This window comes from Leucoraja erinacea, chromosome 20, assembly GCF_028641065.1.
Source record: "Leucoraja erinacea ecotype New England chromosome 20, Leri_hhj_1, whole genome shotgun sequence".
NCBI lineage: Eukaryota > Metazoa > Chordata > Chondrichthyes > Rajiformes > Rajidae > Leucoraja > Leucoraja erinaceus.
In genome coordinates, this window is record NC_073396.1 from 25,355,624 (window position 1) to 25,371,004 (window position 15,381).

Genomic DNA, 15,381 nt, shown 5'->3' on the forward strand with positions numbered 1-15,381 from the left:
TATGGAACGGGCTCTTCAACCCACAGTGTGTGAGCCTAACATGATGCCAAAATCGACTCTTAGCTGCCTGAACATAGTCAATATCCCTCCATTCTCTGCATATCCACGTGCCTATCCAGCAGTCTCTTAATACCTCTATCATATTTGTGGCACAGCAGTACAGCTTCTGTTTTACAGCACCGGAGACCTGGGTTTGATCCTGACTACGAGTGCTGTTTGCACGGAGTTTGTATGTTTTCCCTATGACCATGTGGATTTTCTCTGGTTGTTCCAGTTTCTTCCCACATTCCAAAGAAATGCAGTTTTTAAGAAGGAACTGCAGATGCTGGAGAATCGAAGGTACACAAAAAAGCTGGAGAAACTCAGCGGGTGCAGCAGCATCTATGGAGCGAAGGAAATAGGCAACGTTTCGGGCCGAAACCCTTCTTCAGATGCAGTTTTTGGGTTTAATCGGCCCTATACTTCAGGAACAATTTAGAGAAGCCAATTAACCCAAAAAACTGAATTTCTTTGGAATGTGGGAAGAAACTGGAGCACCCAGAGAAAATCTACATGGCCATGGGTGCAAAGCTGGAATAACGTAGAACTAGTGCATGGGTGATCATTGGTCAGCATGGACTCGGTGGGCTGAAGGGCCTGTTTCCTTGCTATCTCTAAAACTAACCAATCCCAGCAGTGCTTTCCAGACACTCATCAACCTCTATCAAAAAAAAACTTTGCCCCTCACAATTCTTTAAAAAATCTCCTTTAAAGCTATGCCCTCTAGCACTTGATTTTCTGCGATCCTAAAATAGTCCTGACTGGCTACTCTATCTATGCCTCTCATAGTTTTATTATGTTCTCTATTCTAAAATGGCATAAAAGCATAAAAAGTAAATGTAGTTGCAAATATGAGGAAAGATTGAAAAGACTAGGCTTGTATTCACTGGAGTTTAGAAGGATGAGGGGGATCTTATAGAAATATATAAAATTATAAAAGGACTGGACAAACTAGATGCAGGAAAAATGGTCCCAATGTTGGGCGAGTCCAGAACCAGGGACCGCAGCCTTAGAATAAAGGGGAGGCCATTTAAGGCTGAGATGAGAAAAAACTTTTTCACCCAGAGAGTTGTGAATTTGTGGAATTCCCTGCCACAGAGGGCAGTGGAGGCCAAATCACTGGATGGATTTAAGAGAGAGTTAAATAGAGCTCTGGGGGCTGGTGGCATCAAGGGATATGGGGAGAAGGCAGGCACGGGTTATTGATTGGATACGATCAGCCATGATCACAATGGATGGCGGTGCTGGCTACTCTTGCACCTATTTTCCATGTTTCTATGAGAGGATATACGTTAAATACTCACTGCTGACATAATTCAAAGCGTAGAAAATAAATGCAAACATTTCTGAGTACTCAAACCCTTGACAGTTGAGTTAGCTGAGCTGATTTATGGACCACCTTGCAAATTTGCCAAACTTGAAAAGGAAATGAATATAGGAACAAAATGTTCTATATTATAAGAATCTACCTATTGCCAGATTTATTTATTGTCAATTTTAATTTAAATGGCTTCTTTTGAGCAGCCAGTAACAGAGGAAATGAATGTTTGTTAGTCATGAAACCACTGATGACTCAGTCCATTTATTTACATTGGCAACTTTAATTCTGTTAACTTGTACGTTTAATATATTTAAAGTGGATCAACATGATGCTATAATTCAATGGTTGAACCTAAAGACATTTTTATACCCTTTTTACTAGGTTCATTTCTCAGCCCTCCTAAAGTTTTTGTTCCTGCAAAATCTAAATTGGTTGAACCTTTTATTAACAAGTAAGTCTCTTTATTGTTAGTTTGTGACCGTTTCAGTGTTTTGTATTTAGTTAACAGCTATCGATCAAACACATTTATTTAGCATATAATTACTTTCATTTCTTGATGCTGGTAGATCTTTACTATGTGATTCCTGATGTGTCTATGAAAAGTTTTTGGAAGGCTGTCTTATATTTGTTGGGCAGGTTCACTTTAAATGGGCTTTGAGCAGGAAGATTTGGTTATGGAGCCAGAAATGTGAATGAAATACTGTCATGGGAGCCAGAATAAACAGTGGGCTAAGAGCAGCAATATGGTCCAGTTGCATGTGTTTTGTGTAATTTTCTTTCCTTTGTATTAGTGGTGAATTATCAGCATCTGCCTACTAAGTTACTGAGATACTTTTCTTGACATACTGCAGTCTCCAATTCTACGTTTAGATATATTGCTCGGTGAGAAGTAACATCCTACTGATCAAATCTGCTTAGTTCGTGTTAGTAATGAGAAGAACTTTAAAGGGGAACATTTTAAATTATCAGTAAATATTTGTGGTAAATTTAAATTTTGAAAGCTGAGCAAAGTTGTGTTCTTGTAGACGCAACGAGCTTCAGACAGTCGGGACCTTTCTTCAGATTAAAGTCTGAAGAAGGGCATTTACCCAAAACTTCACATTTTCATGTTCTTCAAAGATGCTGCCTGACCTGCTGAGTTACACCACACTTCGTGCCATTCAAACTTGTGTTCTTTTGCCGAAGTCGGTCAAATAAAAAATCATGTAATTTATGTTACATTGGTAATTCACGTTTGTTGTTTGACATCCATTAAATTGCTTCCCTTAGAATTTGCCCAACCTTTAATCTATTTATTAAATACCCAATAATTCAGCTTGCTATCCTGAGAGAAGATGTTTCACTTGAATTGATCTGACATTGTGTCTTGATTTGCATGGTCCTTTTGCAATGCAATTCTATGTTTTTCCGACAAGTTTTCTTCCCTTTTTTTAAAAATCTCTGCACTATATAACACGAGCAATTGTTACTTTTAGTACTCATCTTCAAATATTTGGGGAGACTGTGAAGAATTCAAATTTCAGTACCTGTTTATCACTAAATGGCTGTGGAAAAACTACAGCTGAAAATGAGCAGGGACTCCTCAGTCAGTTGTTCTTGTCGAAAAAACACAAATGGCTGTTGATAGTGGATGCTTTTTCATCAGTTGTCGTTCAGGCATTCATCTTTTTAATTGTCATTGTGGTGTAAATTTAAATTGAGGGTATGCAATAGATTCTTAGTTTATCTGAGAATGAAAGATGGATGATTGCAGGCAATAGGAGCCAGAAGCTGCTTTTTCATTTGGTTTACGTTACACAGAAACACAGCAGTGTCTCCACTTAGTGTTTAGAGATACCGCCTTGGTGCAGGAAGGTGCTCCCTCTTTAAACATTGAACTTATAGTGAGAAATGGAGCCGGTGCCAATATACAGTGCCTTGCAAAAGTATTCATACCCCTTGAACTTTTCCACATTTTGTCACGTTACAACCACAAACGTAAATGCATTTTATTGGGATTTTATGTGATAGACCAACACAAAGTGGTGCATAATTGTGAAGTGGAAGGAAAATGATACATGGTTTTCAAATTATTTTACAAATAAAAAACTGAAAAGTGTGGCGTGCAAAAGTATTCAGCCCCCCCTGAGTCAATACTTTGTAGAACCACCTTTCACTGCAATTACAGCTGCAAGTCTTTTGGGGTATGTCTCTACCAGCTTTGCACATCTAGAGACTGACATTTTTGCCCATTCTTCTTTGCAAAATAGCTCAAGCTCAGTCAGGTTGGATGGAGAGTGTCTGTGAACAGCAATTTTCAAGTTTTGCCAGAGATTCTCAATTGGATTTAGGTCTGGACTTTGACTGGGCCATTCTAACACATGAATATGCTTTGATCTAAACCATTCCATTGTAGCTCTGGCTGTATGTTTAGGGTCGTTGTCCTGCTGGAAGGTGAACCTCCGCCCCAGTCTCAAGTCTTTTGCAGACTCTTAACAGGTTTTCTTCCAAGATTACCCCGTATTTGGCTCCATCCATCTTCTCATCAACTCTGACCAGCTTCCCTGTCCCTGCTGAAGAAAAGCATCCCCACAGCATGATGCTGCCACCACCATGTTTCATAGTGGGGATGGTGTGTTCAGGGTGATGTGCAGTGTTAGTTTTCCACCACACATAGCGTTTTGCATTTAGGCCAAAAACTTCAATTTGGGTCTCATCTGACCATAGCACCATCCTCCACATGTTTGCTGTGTCCCCCACATGGCTTGTGGCAAACTGCAAACGGGACTTCTTATGGCTTATTTTCAACAATGGCTTTCTTCTTGCCACTCTTCCATAAAGGCCCGGTTTGTGGAGTGCACGACTAATAGTTGTCCTGTGGACAGGTTCTCCCACCTGAGCTGTGGATCTCTGCAGCTCCTCCAGAGTTACCATGGGCCTCTTGGCTGCTTCTCTGATCAATGCTCTCCTTGCCTGGCCTGTCAGTTTAGGTGGACGGCCATGTCTTGGTAGGTTTGCAGTTGTGCCATACTTTTTCCATTTTCGGATGATGGATTGAACAGTGCTCCGTGAGATGTTCAAAGCTTGGGATATTTTTTTTATAACCTAACCCTGCTTTAAACTTCTCCACAACTTTATCCCTGACCTGTCTGGTGTGTTCCTTGGGCTTCATGATGCTGTTTGTTCACTAATGTTCTCTAACAAACCTCTGAGGCCTTCACAGAACAGCTGTATTTATACTGAGATTAGATTACACACAAGTGGACTCTATTTACTAATTAGGTGACTTCTGAAGGCAATTGGTTGCACTGGATTTTATTTAGGGGTACCAGAGTAAAGGGGGCTGAATACTTTTGCACTCCACAGTTTTCAGTTTTTTATTTGTAAAAAAATTAGAAAACCATGTATCATTTTCCTTCCACTTCTTCACAATTATGCACCACTTAGTGTTGGTCTATCACATAAAATCCCAATAAATTTACGTTTACCATTTACCATTTTAACATTTATGCTTGTGGTTGTAACGTGACAAAATGTGGAAAGGTTCAAGGGGTATGAAAACCTTTGAAAGCCACTGTATACATGGATTAAACTGCATCAGTGGATCATATGGAAACCTTTATTTTATCAGTTTGTGGGAAGCAATTTGAATAATTGAAAATAAATGGGGAATGTAATCCAACCTGCAACTTCCACTTGCAATAGTATGTTATCCGATTTGTTTAAAAAAACCTATTTATTAGAGAAACTCCTGAGTGAATGAAAATACTCTGATAGGGCAGGTAAACTGTACTATCATTTGTTGAAGGAAATCAATCTATTCCATTGTTTTGTTGAGAAGGCTAGTTTCTCTTGATGTTTTAAAGGAACTGCAGATGCTGGTTTAAACCAAAGATAGACGCAGAAAGCTGGAGTCTGGAGAGCAGGAATGGGTGACGTTTAGGGTCAAGACCCTTCTTCAGACTGGTCTCGCCGATGTATAAGAGTCTACATCATGAGGTTGGAGAAGGTGCAGGTGAACCTCTGCCTAACCTGAAAGGACTGTCGGGGTCCCTGGACAGAGGTTCATTTGCACCACCTCCAACCTTATCTTCTCTCTTTTTTTTTAAATTTGGTGACCCTCTGACTATCCATGATCAGACTTTGCTGGCTTTACATTACACTAACCTTGTATCTATACACTGTAAATGGCTTGATTGTAATCATGTATGGTCTATCTGCTGACTGGACAGCACGCAACAAAAGCTTTTCACTGTACCTCAGAACGTGACAATAAACTGAACTGAAAATTAAAAATAATAAGTATGATTAATTCTGCATACCAAGCAAATGAATATAATGGAACAGCTCAGTACATTGTTTTCATTTCATTTGTCTCTATCTACTCTTTAATTGAGTGCAGTAAATTTGGTGCAGTTATTATTTTGCTCCTCCGACGGTAGCCCCTGCCTGAAGGGGGTTCCATTCCAGGTGTTGAGAATTTAGACGATTAATCTCTTATCATTTTTGAATTTTACTGTATTTTCGGGAATCACTCTGGATATGTAATTCAGAAGATTTTCCATTTCAAGTAATTGTCATATAACTATCATAGAGAACTTTCAGCCCAACTTGACCATGCTGACGTACTTGCTCCATCTAAGCTAGTCCCGTTTGGCCCATGTCCTTCTAAACCTTTCCTATCCTTGTATCTGTCCAAGGTACAAGGCAAATGGGTGTTTTTGTTTAAATTTGTTATAGTGCCTGCCACAACTACCTCCTCTGGCAGATCATTCCATGGACCCACCAATTTCAGTTAAAATGTTGCCCCTTAGGTTAGTATTAAATCGTGCCCTTTACTGTAAACCTATGTCTTCTGGTTCTTGATTTCCCCTATCCTAGGTAAAAGACTCTGTGCATTCACCATCTCTCTTCCCCTCAATATTATAAGCACACCGCCCTCGGCCTCCTGAACTCTAAGGAATCATTTCATCTCCTGCCTAACCTTTCCTGTAGCTCAGTCCATCAAGACCTGACAACCTCCTTGTAAATTTCTTCACTCTTTCCAGCCTAATGATATTCTTCCAATAGCAGGAAACCCTAAACTGAACACTAAATACAGTCTCACCAAGGTCTTGCACCAAACCTGCTATATTGATAATAATTGAATTTGGGAGAAAAATGCATCATCTGGTACTGAATCATTGCATGTGAAATCTGTTCAGCTTAATATGCTTTCCTCATATAGGTCTCTACAAATTAAAGATACAAAATTAGTAGAATGTGATGACAGGAGTCCTAAAAAGTGAGTTCATAATGAAGAATTATAATGACAGTAAGTGGGCAGATAGGGATTTGGTAATGCCAAACTGAGCAGTAGTTAATATTCCTCTTCTGTTCCATTTTTGAAAAGGTGGAGAAGCATTTGCATAATTCGCATCGTTAATTTGCTTGATTTTTGTAAAATGGTTCCAAAATAACTTGTAAATGAAGCAGATGTGCCAAATATTCTAATACATTGTGTATGAATGGATCAAAGGTAAATTCTAATGCAAGACTTTCAAATTGAACATATTTGCACTGGATCTTGGCACATTTTCCTTGCTGGTTATCGGTACTAAATTAGAAATAGCTCTCCACAGTATCATAGGAGTGTTCTGTTCATTTATAGGTGAGCTTCTGCTCACAAATAAAAGCCCTACAATGCCAATTGACCTGGTTTCAAGTTATTTGTTTAAAAACATTATTTCTTCATGGCATGTGGGCCAGGGTGACATTTACTATTTCTGAATTGAATATCCCAACTGAGCTAAGTGGGATTTGATTGCAACCTGATAGCTTTATAGCCACTGATAGGAATCTTTTATTGCAAAATTATTTAATTGCTTGAAATTAATGTATTTCCTGGCTGCCATGTATGATGATGGTAAGACTGTACCAAGAACTTTTGAAACTGTCGGTGCCAGGAACGCAGTGACTCATTGTGTACTAAAGGCTGCTGAATGATTTTTTCGGATTGTATGCAAAAACAAAATTTCATTGTACCCTGCTACATGTGACAAAGTATCATTGATTTGAACTTGTGTCAATTGTTTAATAGTCAAAGTCTTGTACGCTAGTAATAACTACTTTGCGACTGCCTGTTATTTCATTTTTCATCTGCATAATTCCCTTTAATTATACAGTAAAAAAAATATTTTCTTATACTCGCATGTACCAAAGTAAAACGGTTTTGTTTGCTATCTAGTCAAAGAAATGACTATATGTGATTACAATCAAGCTGTCCAGTGTGCAGATAAAGGATACAATGTTTACTGGAAGATAAAGTCTGATTTAAAGATTGCTCAAAGGTCTCCAATGAGGTAGATGGGAGGTCAGGTCTGTACCCTAGCTGGTAATAGGATGATTCAGTTGCCTGATAACAGCTGGGAAGAAACTGTCCCTGAATCTGGAGGTGTGCGTTTTCAAACTTGCCAGAGGGGAGAAGACGGACCAGGGTGAGACTGGTCCTTGATTATGCTGGTGGTCTTTCCGTGGCTGCTTGAAGTGTATACGATGTATATGCATGCAATGTGTAGACTTCCCAGGATGATACTTTATTCAATATCTTTACAGGTAATTATATTTTAGCACATTTCAATGTTGTGAATTGAATATAAGGCAATTGCTGAATTAAGGAGCTATATTTGCATCATGCAGGCCGAATTGATTACAACATGATTTTGTTCCGCAACTAGCAAATCAGTTAAAACATTCCTTTGGTAATTGACAATCTGAAGTTTCTATTTAACTTCCCTGCTGTAATCGGACACCATTGTCTCTTTAAGAATGCAGTCAGTCAGTTTCACCGTGGGTGACCATTGAATTAGACAAGCAATCAGTCATGTGACACTTGTGCAACGATACTCCATTAAATGTAATACTAAACGTACCATTCAGCCTTTATTTTTTGTGTTATTTCATTATAGCAGAACTACCTTTATGGTTATTAGTGAGCTGTGCACTTGTGACAATTTAGCCTTTCTCTGGTAGTTGGACACAAAAAGCTGGAGTAACTCAGCGGGACAGGCAGTAATCCTGGAGAAAAGGAATAAGTGACTTTTGGGTTGAGACCCTTCTTCAGACTCCAGCATTTTGTGCTCCAGAGATGCTGGCTGAACTGCTGAGTTACTCCAGCATTTTCTGTCTATCTTCTGTGTAAACCAGCATCTGCAGTTCCTTCCTACACAACAAACTGGCAGTTGGCGTAGAAATGACAAATTGACATTTAGCAACGGGAGCAGCAGGAAATTTAGGAGTGAATACTGAGAGCAGTACTGATAACTAGTGTACACATTTGTACTCTAGCCTGCGGTACTGGCTTTCCATTCTTATCATTCTTGCATTTTGTTTGATCAAAAATGAATTGTAGGATTTCTAAAAAAAAAAATTGCATCATGGTGAAAGGTTTGCCTTATTTTGCTCATGTTTTCCTCTATCATTGTTTATTTTAAAGAAACAGCATGGAAACGGACCCTTTGGCCCACAGAATCAACGCTGACCAGCGATCACTCGTTCACACTGGTTCTGTTATTCACTTTCACATCTACTCCTGACACACTTGGGGCAATTTTACACAAGCCAATTAATCTACAAACCTGCATGTCTTTAGTATGTGGGAGGAAACTGGAGTACCCGTATGAATTCAACGGTCACGGGGAAAATGCAAACTCCACACAGTCAGCACCGAGGTCAGGATCAAACCCAGGTCACTAGCGCTGGGAGGCAGCAGCTCTACTAGCTGCGTGATTGTGCTGCCCATGGTCTATGCCGCCTCTTTATTTGAATCTGATAAAATTCCATCACTACCTACCTCATGCCTTCCTCTCCTGCCACTTTTTAAAATGGGGGGTCACCCTCAGGAGTTCCTTGAGCATTAAAACAGTGGTTTAACCTACAAATGGGATTTTGATCTAATAAAAATGTTGCCAACATCACAAGATTCTTTCAAATGTTTCCTTTGTATTGTGCATCTCCTAATTTTCATATTCACTACTGAAGACCACAATGGATTTGGAATGCAACGTCATTGATTCTTGGTTATCCTCAAAGTAACCATTTTGTATGCGTGTTGTCTCAAGATAGTGACGGCTGATTATTTAAACATCGGTTCGTTTTTGTCAACGCAAATCATGTTCGTACTCGCCGATTACAATGGGAATTGATGAATATCAGCTTGGAGCAGGAGTTTGAGTTCTTTTCATTCTCTCAGACTTTATTCTGAGATTTCCTGGGGCAGAGACTACTTCTAACGTCAAATTCACACTTCATGGTCTGAGTGTTTCAGTCATTAAACTGCATTTTCCAATTGCGAGACTCTCAATTTTTCTACTCCTAGTGACGTTAGCCGATCAAATTATCTGTTCTTTGTGCTTTTATCACATAAACAGCAATTTTGGCTAACTCAGACTATATTCTTGCAACGTGGCCTGTAAGATGGATTGGTTAGTTGGAAAGTGTAGATAGGGCCTGCAGTGTTATCATGTTGAAGCACACTGTGGGCATGACACTGTGGTGTAAACGTATTAAAAGACTCTTGTAGCTTGCCATATGAAGATAAACTTATGCCTGGTTCCAACCTAGAATTCTTATTTCCTGAATAAGCTGTAAATTGTTTACATAAATTACCTATTGCGTAAATCTGAGAGTGTCTGTAAATACATACATTTTGCTTAAATTGAGGCAGCTGACTAATTTACAAGTACTCCCCTAAAGTTTGTCTAAAAGTAATGGGGCTTTATTTTGCCCGCTGTATGCTTTATATATGTTATTGCCTGAAATTTCAGTTTTTGCAAGTGAAGTTAAAAACTAAAATAGATAGAATGATTAATTGTACCTGACATCATCAGAAGTCAAATGTATCTACCAGTCAATTTAGTGTCTAACCAGCACACAATAGCAGACAGCTTTTTGAAAAACTGTTGTATTGATTCAACAAACCTGGTTGAGCAACGCCAGAGGCTGGTGTTCTTTTTAGACTATTAATTTTGTATGATCGAAAATAGTTTTCCATTTATTGTTCAATGAATGAACAAGCCTGGAGCCAGTATTAAAGTAGTAAAAGGTGTACATTGGTCCTGTTGGCTGCAGGAAAATATAATTTCATGCTACAACGGAAGCAATTAAATGCCGCTCACAATGTACAGATAAAGGAGAACGGGCGCAGCGCATATAATAAATAATACAATGGATTAATAATCAGTAATATTGGGTAATCATCCCAGTGTATCAGTGGAGGCCCAAGTATTAGCATTACAATTAATGCCCCTCAACAACGGAGACCCGGGTTCAATCCTGGTCTCGGGTTCTGTCAGTGTGGAGTTTGCACGTTCTCCCTGTGACCGCGTGGGTTTCCTCCGGGTGCTCCCGTTTTCTCCCACATCCCAAAGACGTGGGGGTGTGTAGGTTAATTGGCCCTCTGTGAATTTCCCCCTAGTGTATAGGGAGTGGATGAGAAATGGGCTAACATAGAACCAGTGTGAACGGGTGATCGATGGTCGGCACGGACTCGAGGGACTGATGGGCCTGTTTCCATGCTGTGTCTTTGAACTATTAATAATACTGTACAAATCAAGACTTACCTATCGGATTTGAACATGAACGATATTATCCCAAGGCTGCAGAGTATTTGATTGGCATTTACTGCATAATCCCAGAGGTTATTCTTTGTAAAGTGAGGGGCAAAGCTCATCTCTACAAGTTTCATTTTCTGAAGTTAATTTGTAGTTTATATTTACTATCTTGCCTTTGCTTATTTGTTCCCACGATACATGAATCCAAGACTTGCATTTAAAGATGAACAAAATATCAATGTAAAGACATATCAACTAATTTCCCCGATTGAGTATGAATATCGATCCCCTCTCTCTCCCTGTCCCTCCCCCACCCGAGTGGTACTAGCATCAAAGTCGTCTTGTTGGGTCTCATTGTGTGCGAAGGAGCTGCAGATGCTGGTTTAAACCGGAGAGACACAAAATGCTGGAGCAACTCAGCGGGACATTCAGCATCTCTGGAGAGAAGGAATGGATGACGTTTCGGGTCGAGACCCTTCCAAAGGTTTCGGGTCAAGACCCTTAGGGTCACCCATTCCTTCTCTCCAGAGACGCTGCCTGATCCATGTCGGTCACCAGGGCAAATGCGGCACAAAGACTAACGGCAGCGGCACAACACTTCCGACGCCTCCAGCCACCTGGGACTCTTGCACTGAGGCTGCTCCATGACCGGAGCGACTCGCCAGCCCCGCAAACACTCTCCAGCCCCGGCTCCCCGTCCGCATCTGCCCCCGCCGCTGCTTCTGCTCCTGCGTCCATCCCTCCCTCAGCCCTGGCTCTCCAACGCCCGCGGCCCATGCAGTTAAATAATAATAATAATGGATGGGATTTATATAGCGCCATTCTAGATACTCAAGGCGCTTTACATCGCATTATTCATTCACTCCTCAGTCACACTCGGTGGTGGTGAGCTACTTCTGTAGCCACAGCTGCCCTGGGGCAGACTGACGGAAGTGTGGCTGCTAATCTGCCCCAACGGCCCCTCCGACCACCACCAATCACTCACACACATTCACACGCAGGCAAAGGTGGGTGAAGTGTCTTGCCCAAGGACACAACGACAGTATGCACTCCAAGCGGGATTCGAACCGGCTACCTTCCGGTCGCCAGCCGAACACTTAGCCCATTACGCCATCTGTCGCCCCTTGCCCCATCTGTCGCTCCAGTTGATATGCGTTTTGAAATTCTCGTTGATCACAGAATTTCTCACGACCGAGCATAAGAAACTTATGATCAGCGTGAAAGCGTGAGAATTTGTCGAAATGCTTGTGTTTCACGCTCAGTGCGTGAGAGTTGGCAGCCCTGGTATCTTGCATATTTAGAAACCAAGACACGCAGATGAAGATTTATACTAAAGATAGACACACAGTGCTGGAGTTACCCAGAGGTGCAGAAAAAGGATGGGTTTATTTTGCGTCTGGACCCTTCCGACGCGAAACGGCACCCATTTCTTTTCCCCAGAGATGCTGCCTGACCTGCTGGGTTGCTCCAACATTTAGTGCCCATCTTTGGCATATTTAGGGTAGTTTAGGCAGCTGGATGCATCTTGGGGTGCACTGATGGGTCCGTCGGTTCCTTTTTTGATTAGCCCACTGCCTTTAATTAACATCACTTCTCAAAGCAATTAAAAAAAAATTGCACAGAAATAAACCCATGGTGTAACTTACACCAGGCTGAGAGAAATGGGGTTGTGCCTGCTGCATACTTCAGCCAGTTCACCATTCCAACATAGCAGCAGGTAATGCGTCCAGACAGCTATCTTTGTTTCACTTCTCATTACTAATCTTCAGTGGTTTCTTTCTTTTTTAATGCAGACTGTTTCTAATGAGAGTGATCGACATTCCCTACCTAAACCTCAGTGGACCAGATTGTAAGTACATAATTTTAACTAGAATGTACATAAATGTGCATCAATTTGTCAGTTCCATACAGCAATTTCCTGTTTTGTGTTAAATTCCCTAAGGCTATTGAAATAATTTTATACCAAGAGCCAAATGGTATTTTAAATAATTTTGCACTTTGTTACCTTAGAATTTCAACGTGTGCTTTATGTTCCACTGCTAATAGACTACATTAATAGTATTGTAATACAAAGTGTTTCTAATTGTCAAATATATATAATCCCAATATGATTACATTAAGGAAATGGAGGGGAAAAAAGGTCAGGATTTAGTGAAATTTCTGCAAAATTGCTTTTATGTTTAGTTTTTTAACAGGATAGCATACAAACAAAAGCTTTTCACCATACCTCTGCATGTGACAACAGTAAACTAAACTACCAAGTAAGGTTCCCCTCATCTACCATAGATGAGGCTTACCAGGGTCTCTTCTATACCCCGTGACTCTTCTCTCACTCCCCATCCTCCCCCCACTCGTATCAAGGGCAGAGTCCCCCTTGTCCTCACCTTCCGCCCTACCAGCCGCCACGTACAACAAATAATCCTCCGCCATTTTCGCCACCTCCAACGTGACCCCACCACTTGCCACATCTTCCCGTCTCCTCCCCTGTCTGCTTTCCGCAGAGACCGCTCCCTCCGCAACTCCCTGGTCCCTTCCCACCCGAACCACCCCCTCTCCGGGCACTTTCCCTTGCAACCGCAAGAAATGCTGCACTTGTCTCTTTGCCTCCCCCCTTGACTCCATTCAAGGACCCAAGCATCGTTCCAGGTGCGGCAGAGGTTCACCTGCACCTCCTCCAACGTCATCTATTGTATCCGCTACTCCAGGCGTCAGCTGCTCTACACCGGTGAGACCAAGCGTCGGCTTGGCGATCGCTTCGCCGAACACCTCCGCTCGGTTCGCAATAACCAACCTGATCTCCCGGTGGCTCAGCACTTCAACTCCCCCTCCTGTTTCCGAATCCGACCTTTCTGTCCTCGGCCTCCTCCATGGCCAGAGTGAGGACGACTGTAAATTGGAGGAGCAGCACCTCATATTTCGCTTGGGCATTTTACACCCCAGTGGTATGAATGTTGACTTCTCTAATTTCAGGTAGTCCTTACTTTCTCCTCCCCTTCTCAGCTCCCTCAGCCCACTGGCTCCTCATCTAGGGAGCAGGCATTGACCTGATTACAGAGAATTCTGGTAAAGAGAAAAATCAAGCTCTGTACTCACGGTGGTCTTTTCTTTTCTTTCAAAAGTGTGTAGCATTTCCATTGGATACTTTCCGGAAAGGAATGTTAGACAAGCTTAAGGGAAAAGGAAGAATCTATACAACAGCTCATTGGAAGAAATGAAAAGGGTTTAGCAATAATGAAGGCCATCAGTTGTTCTAGGATTAAACCATGACTGGTTATTGGCAGGCTTTCACTTGCATATGCATCTATTTTTAACTGATTCATTGTTGAGAGAACAAATTGTACTAATTTCTCTTTTGTCCGCCAAGTTTTAAATCCCTGAAGCACCAAAGTTTTATGATGAAGATCTACAGCATTTGCTTTTCTCTTTCAGTGCAACCTAAGAGGGACCATGTTCTACATGTTCGTTTTCCCAAGGAGTGGAAGACCAGTGATCTCTACCAACTTTTCAGTGCCTTTGGTAGGATCCTTCAATTTGTTTTGCAACTTACTTCCAACATTTATTCATTTGATAACAATTTAGCCAACTGGTTAGCACCGTTTCCTTTTAAAGCAACGGACTTAAAGTTATCAATCATTGGAACTAGATCTATATGCAAGTTTCTTTTGAAGAATCCTTGGAAGACTGAGAGGCAGTTTTATACATTTTGTGTTGTTCCTTTTGTAGAAACAATTTTAGTATTTCTGGATAATGCCCATTGCCACCCAGAATTAACTTTTGTCTACCCCAAACTCTGGGGTAGGTTTCTGTGGTATTATGAAAATAATTTTCTTTGGTTGATTTTTTTTTCCCCCCAGTATAATTTGATTAATTGTTCTAAAACCATTTAAAAAAAATATCTTAATCTCTTTTCTCAAATGTCGCATCTGAGGACGAACCTGTACTCAACTGCATGACGTGGACTTGAACATTGGAATCGGCATTTAGTGTTAAGGAGCGAGATCAATGCCTTCAGTCTACAGGCCATCAGGACAGGCAGCATCTCTGGATAGAAGGAATGGGTGGCGTCCCTGTTTAAGGAATTGGCACAATTAAAGCATGTAGGATTTGTTATGAAGTACTTGTATGTGTTGAGTACTGACTGGCATCTAGGAAATGGATAGTTTCCAAATGGCAGGCAGGTACCACAGGATTGAGTGCTTGGACCCCATCTATTTACGACATATATTAATAATTGTAGGTGAGGGAATTGAATGCCCTATCTCCAAATTTTCTGGTAGCATAAAGCTGAATAGAAATGTGAGCTAGTAATGAGGATGCAAAAAAAGCTCCAGTGTGATTTGGACAAGTTGAGGAAATGTGCCGTCATGTGGATAAATGCAAGATTATGCACTTTGGCAAAAACGAGAAGGGATATATTACTCTACAAACAATGAGAAATTAGGAAAAGGAGGG

The 15,381-nt window shown here is 41.0% G+C and overlaps 1 protein-coding gene across 4 annotated transcripts in view; it reads left to right on the forward strand.

Annotated features, from left to right (window-relative positions):
* Positions 1-15,381, forward strand: part of parn (poly(A)-specific ribonuclease (deadenylation nuclease)) — a 119,723-nt gene that overhangs the window by 40,380 nt on the left and 63,962 nt on the right. For all 4 annotated transcript variants that reach the window (XM_055651691.1, XM_055651693.1, XM_055651692.1 and 1 more), the window contains exons 18-20: positions 1,742-1,811; positions 12,723-12,778; positions 14,359-14,445. In XM_055651691.1, coding sequence (XP_055507666.1) covers positions 1,742-1,811; positions 12,723-12,778; positions 14,359-14,445 — 213 coding nt within the window. The remainder of the gene's footprint in view (positions 1-1,741; positions 1,812-12,722; positions 12,779-14,358; positions 14,446-15,381) is intronic.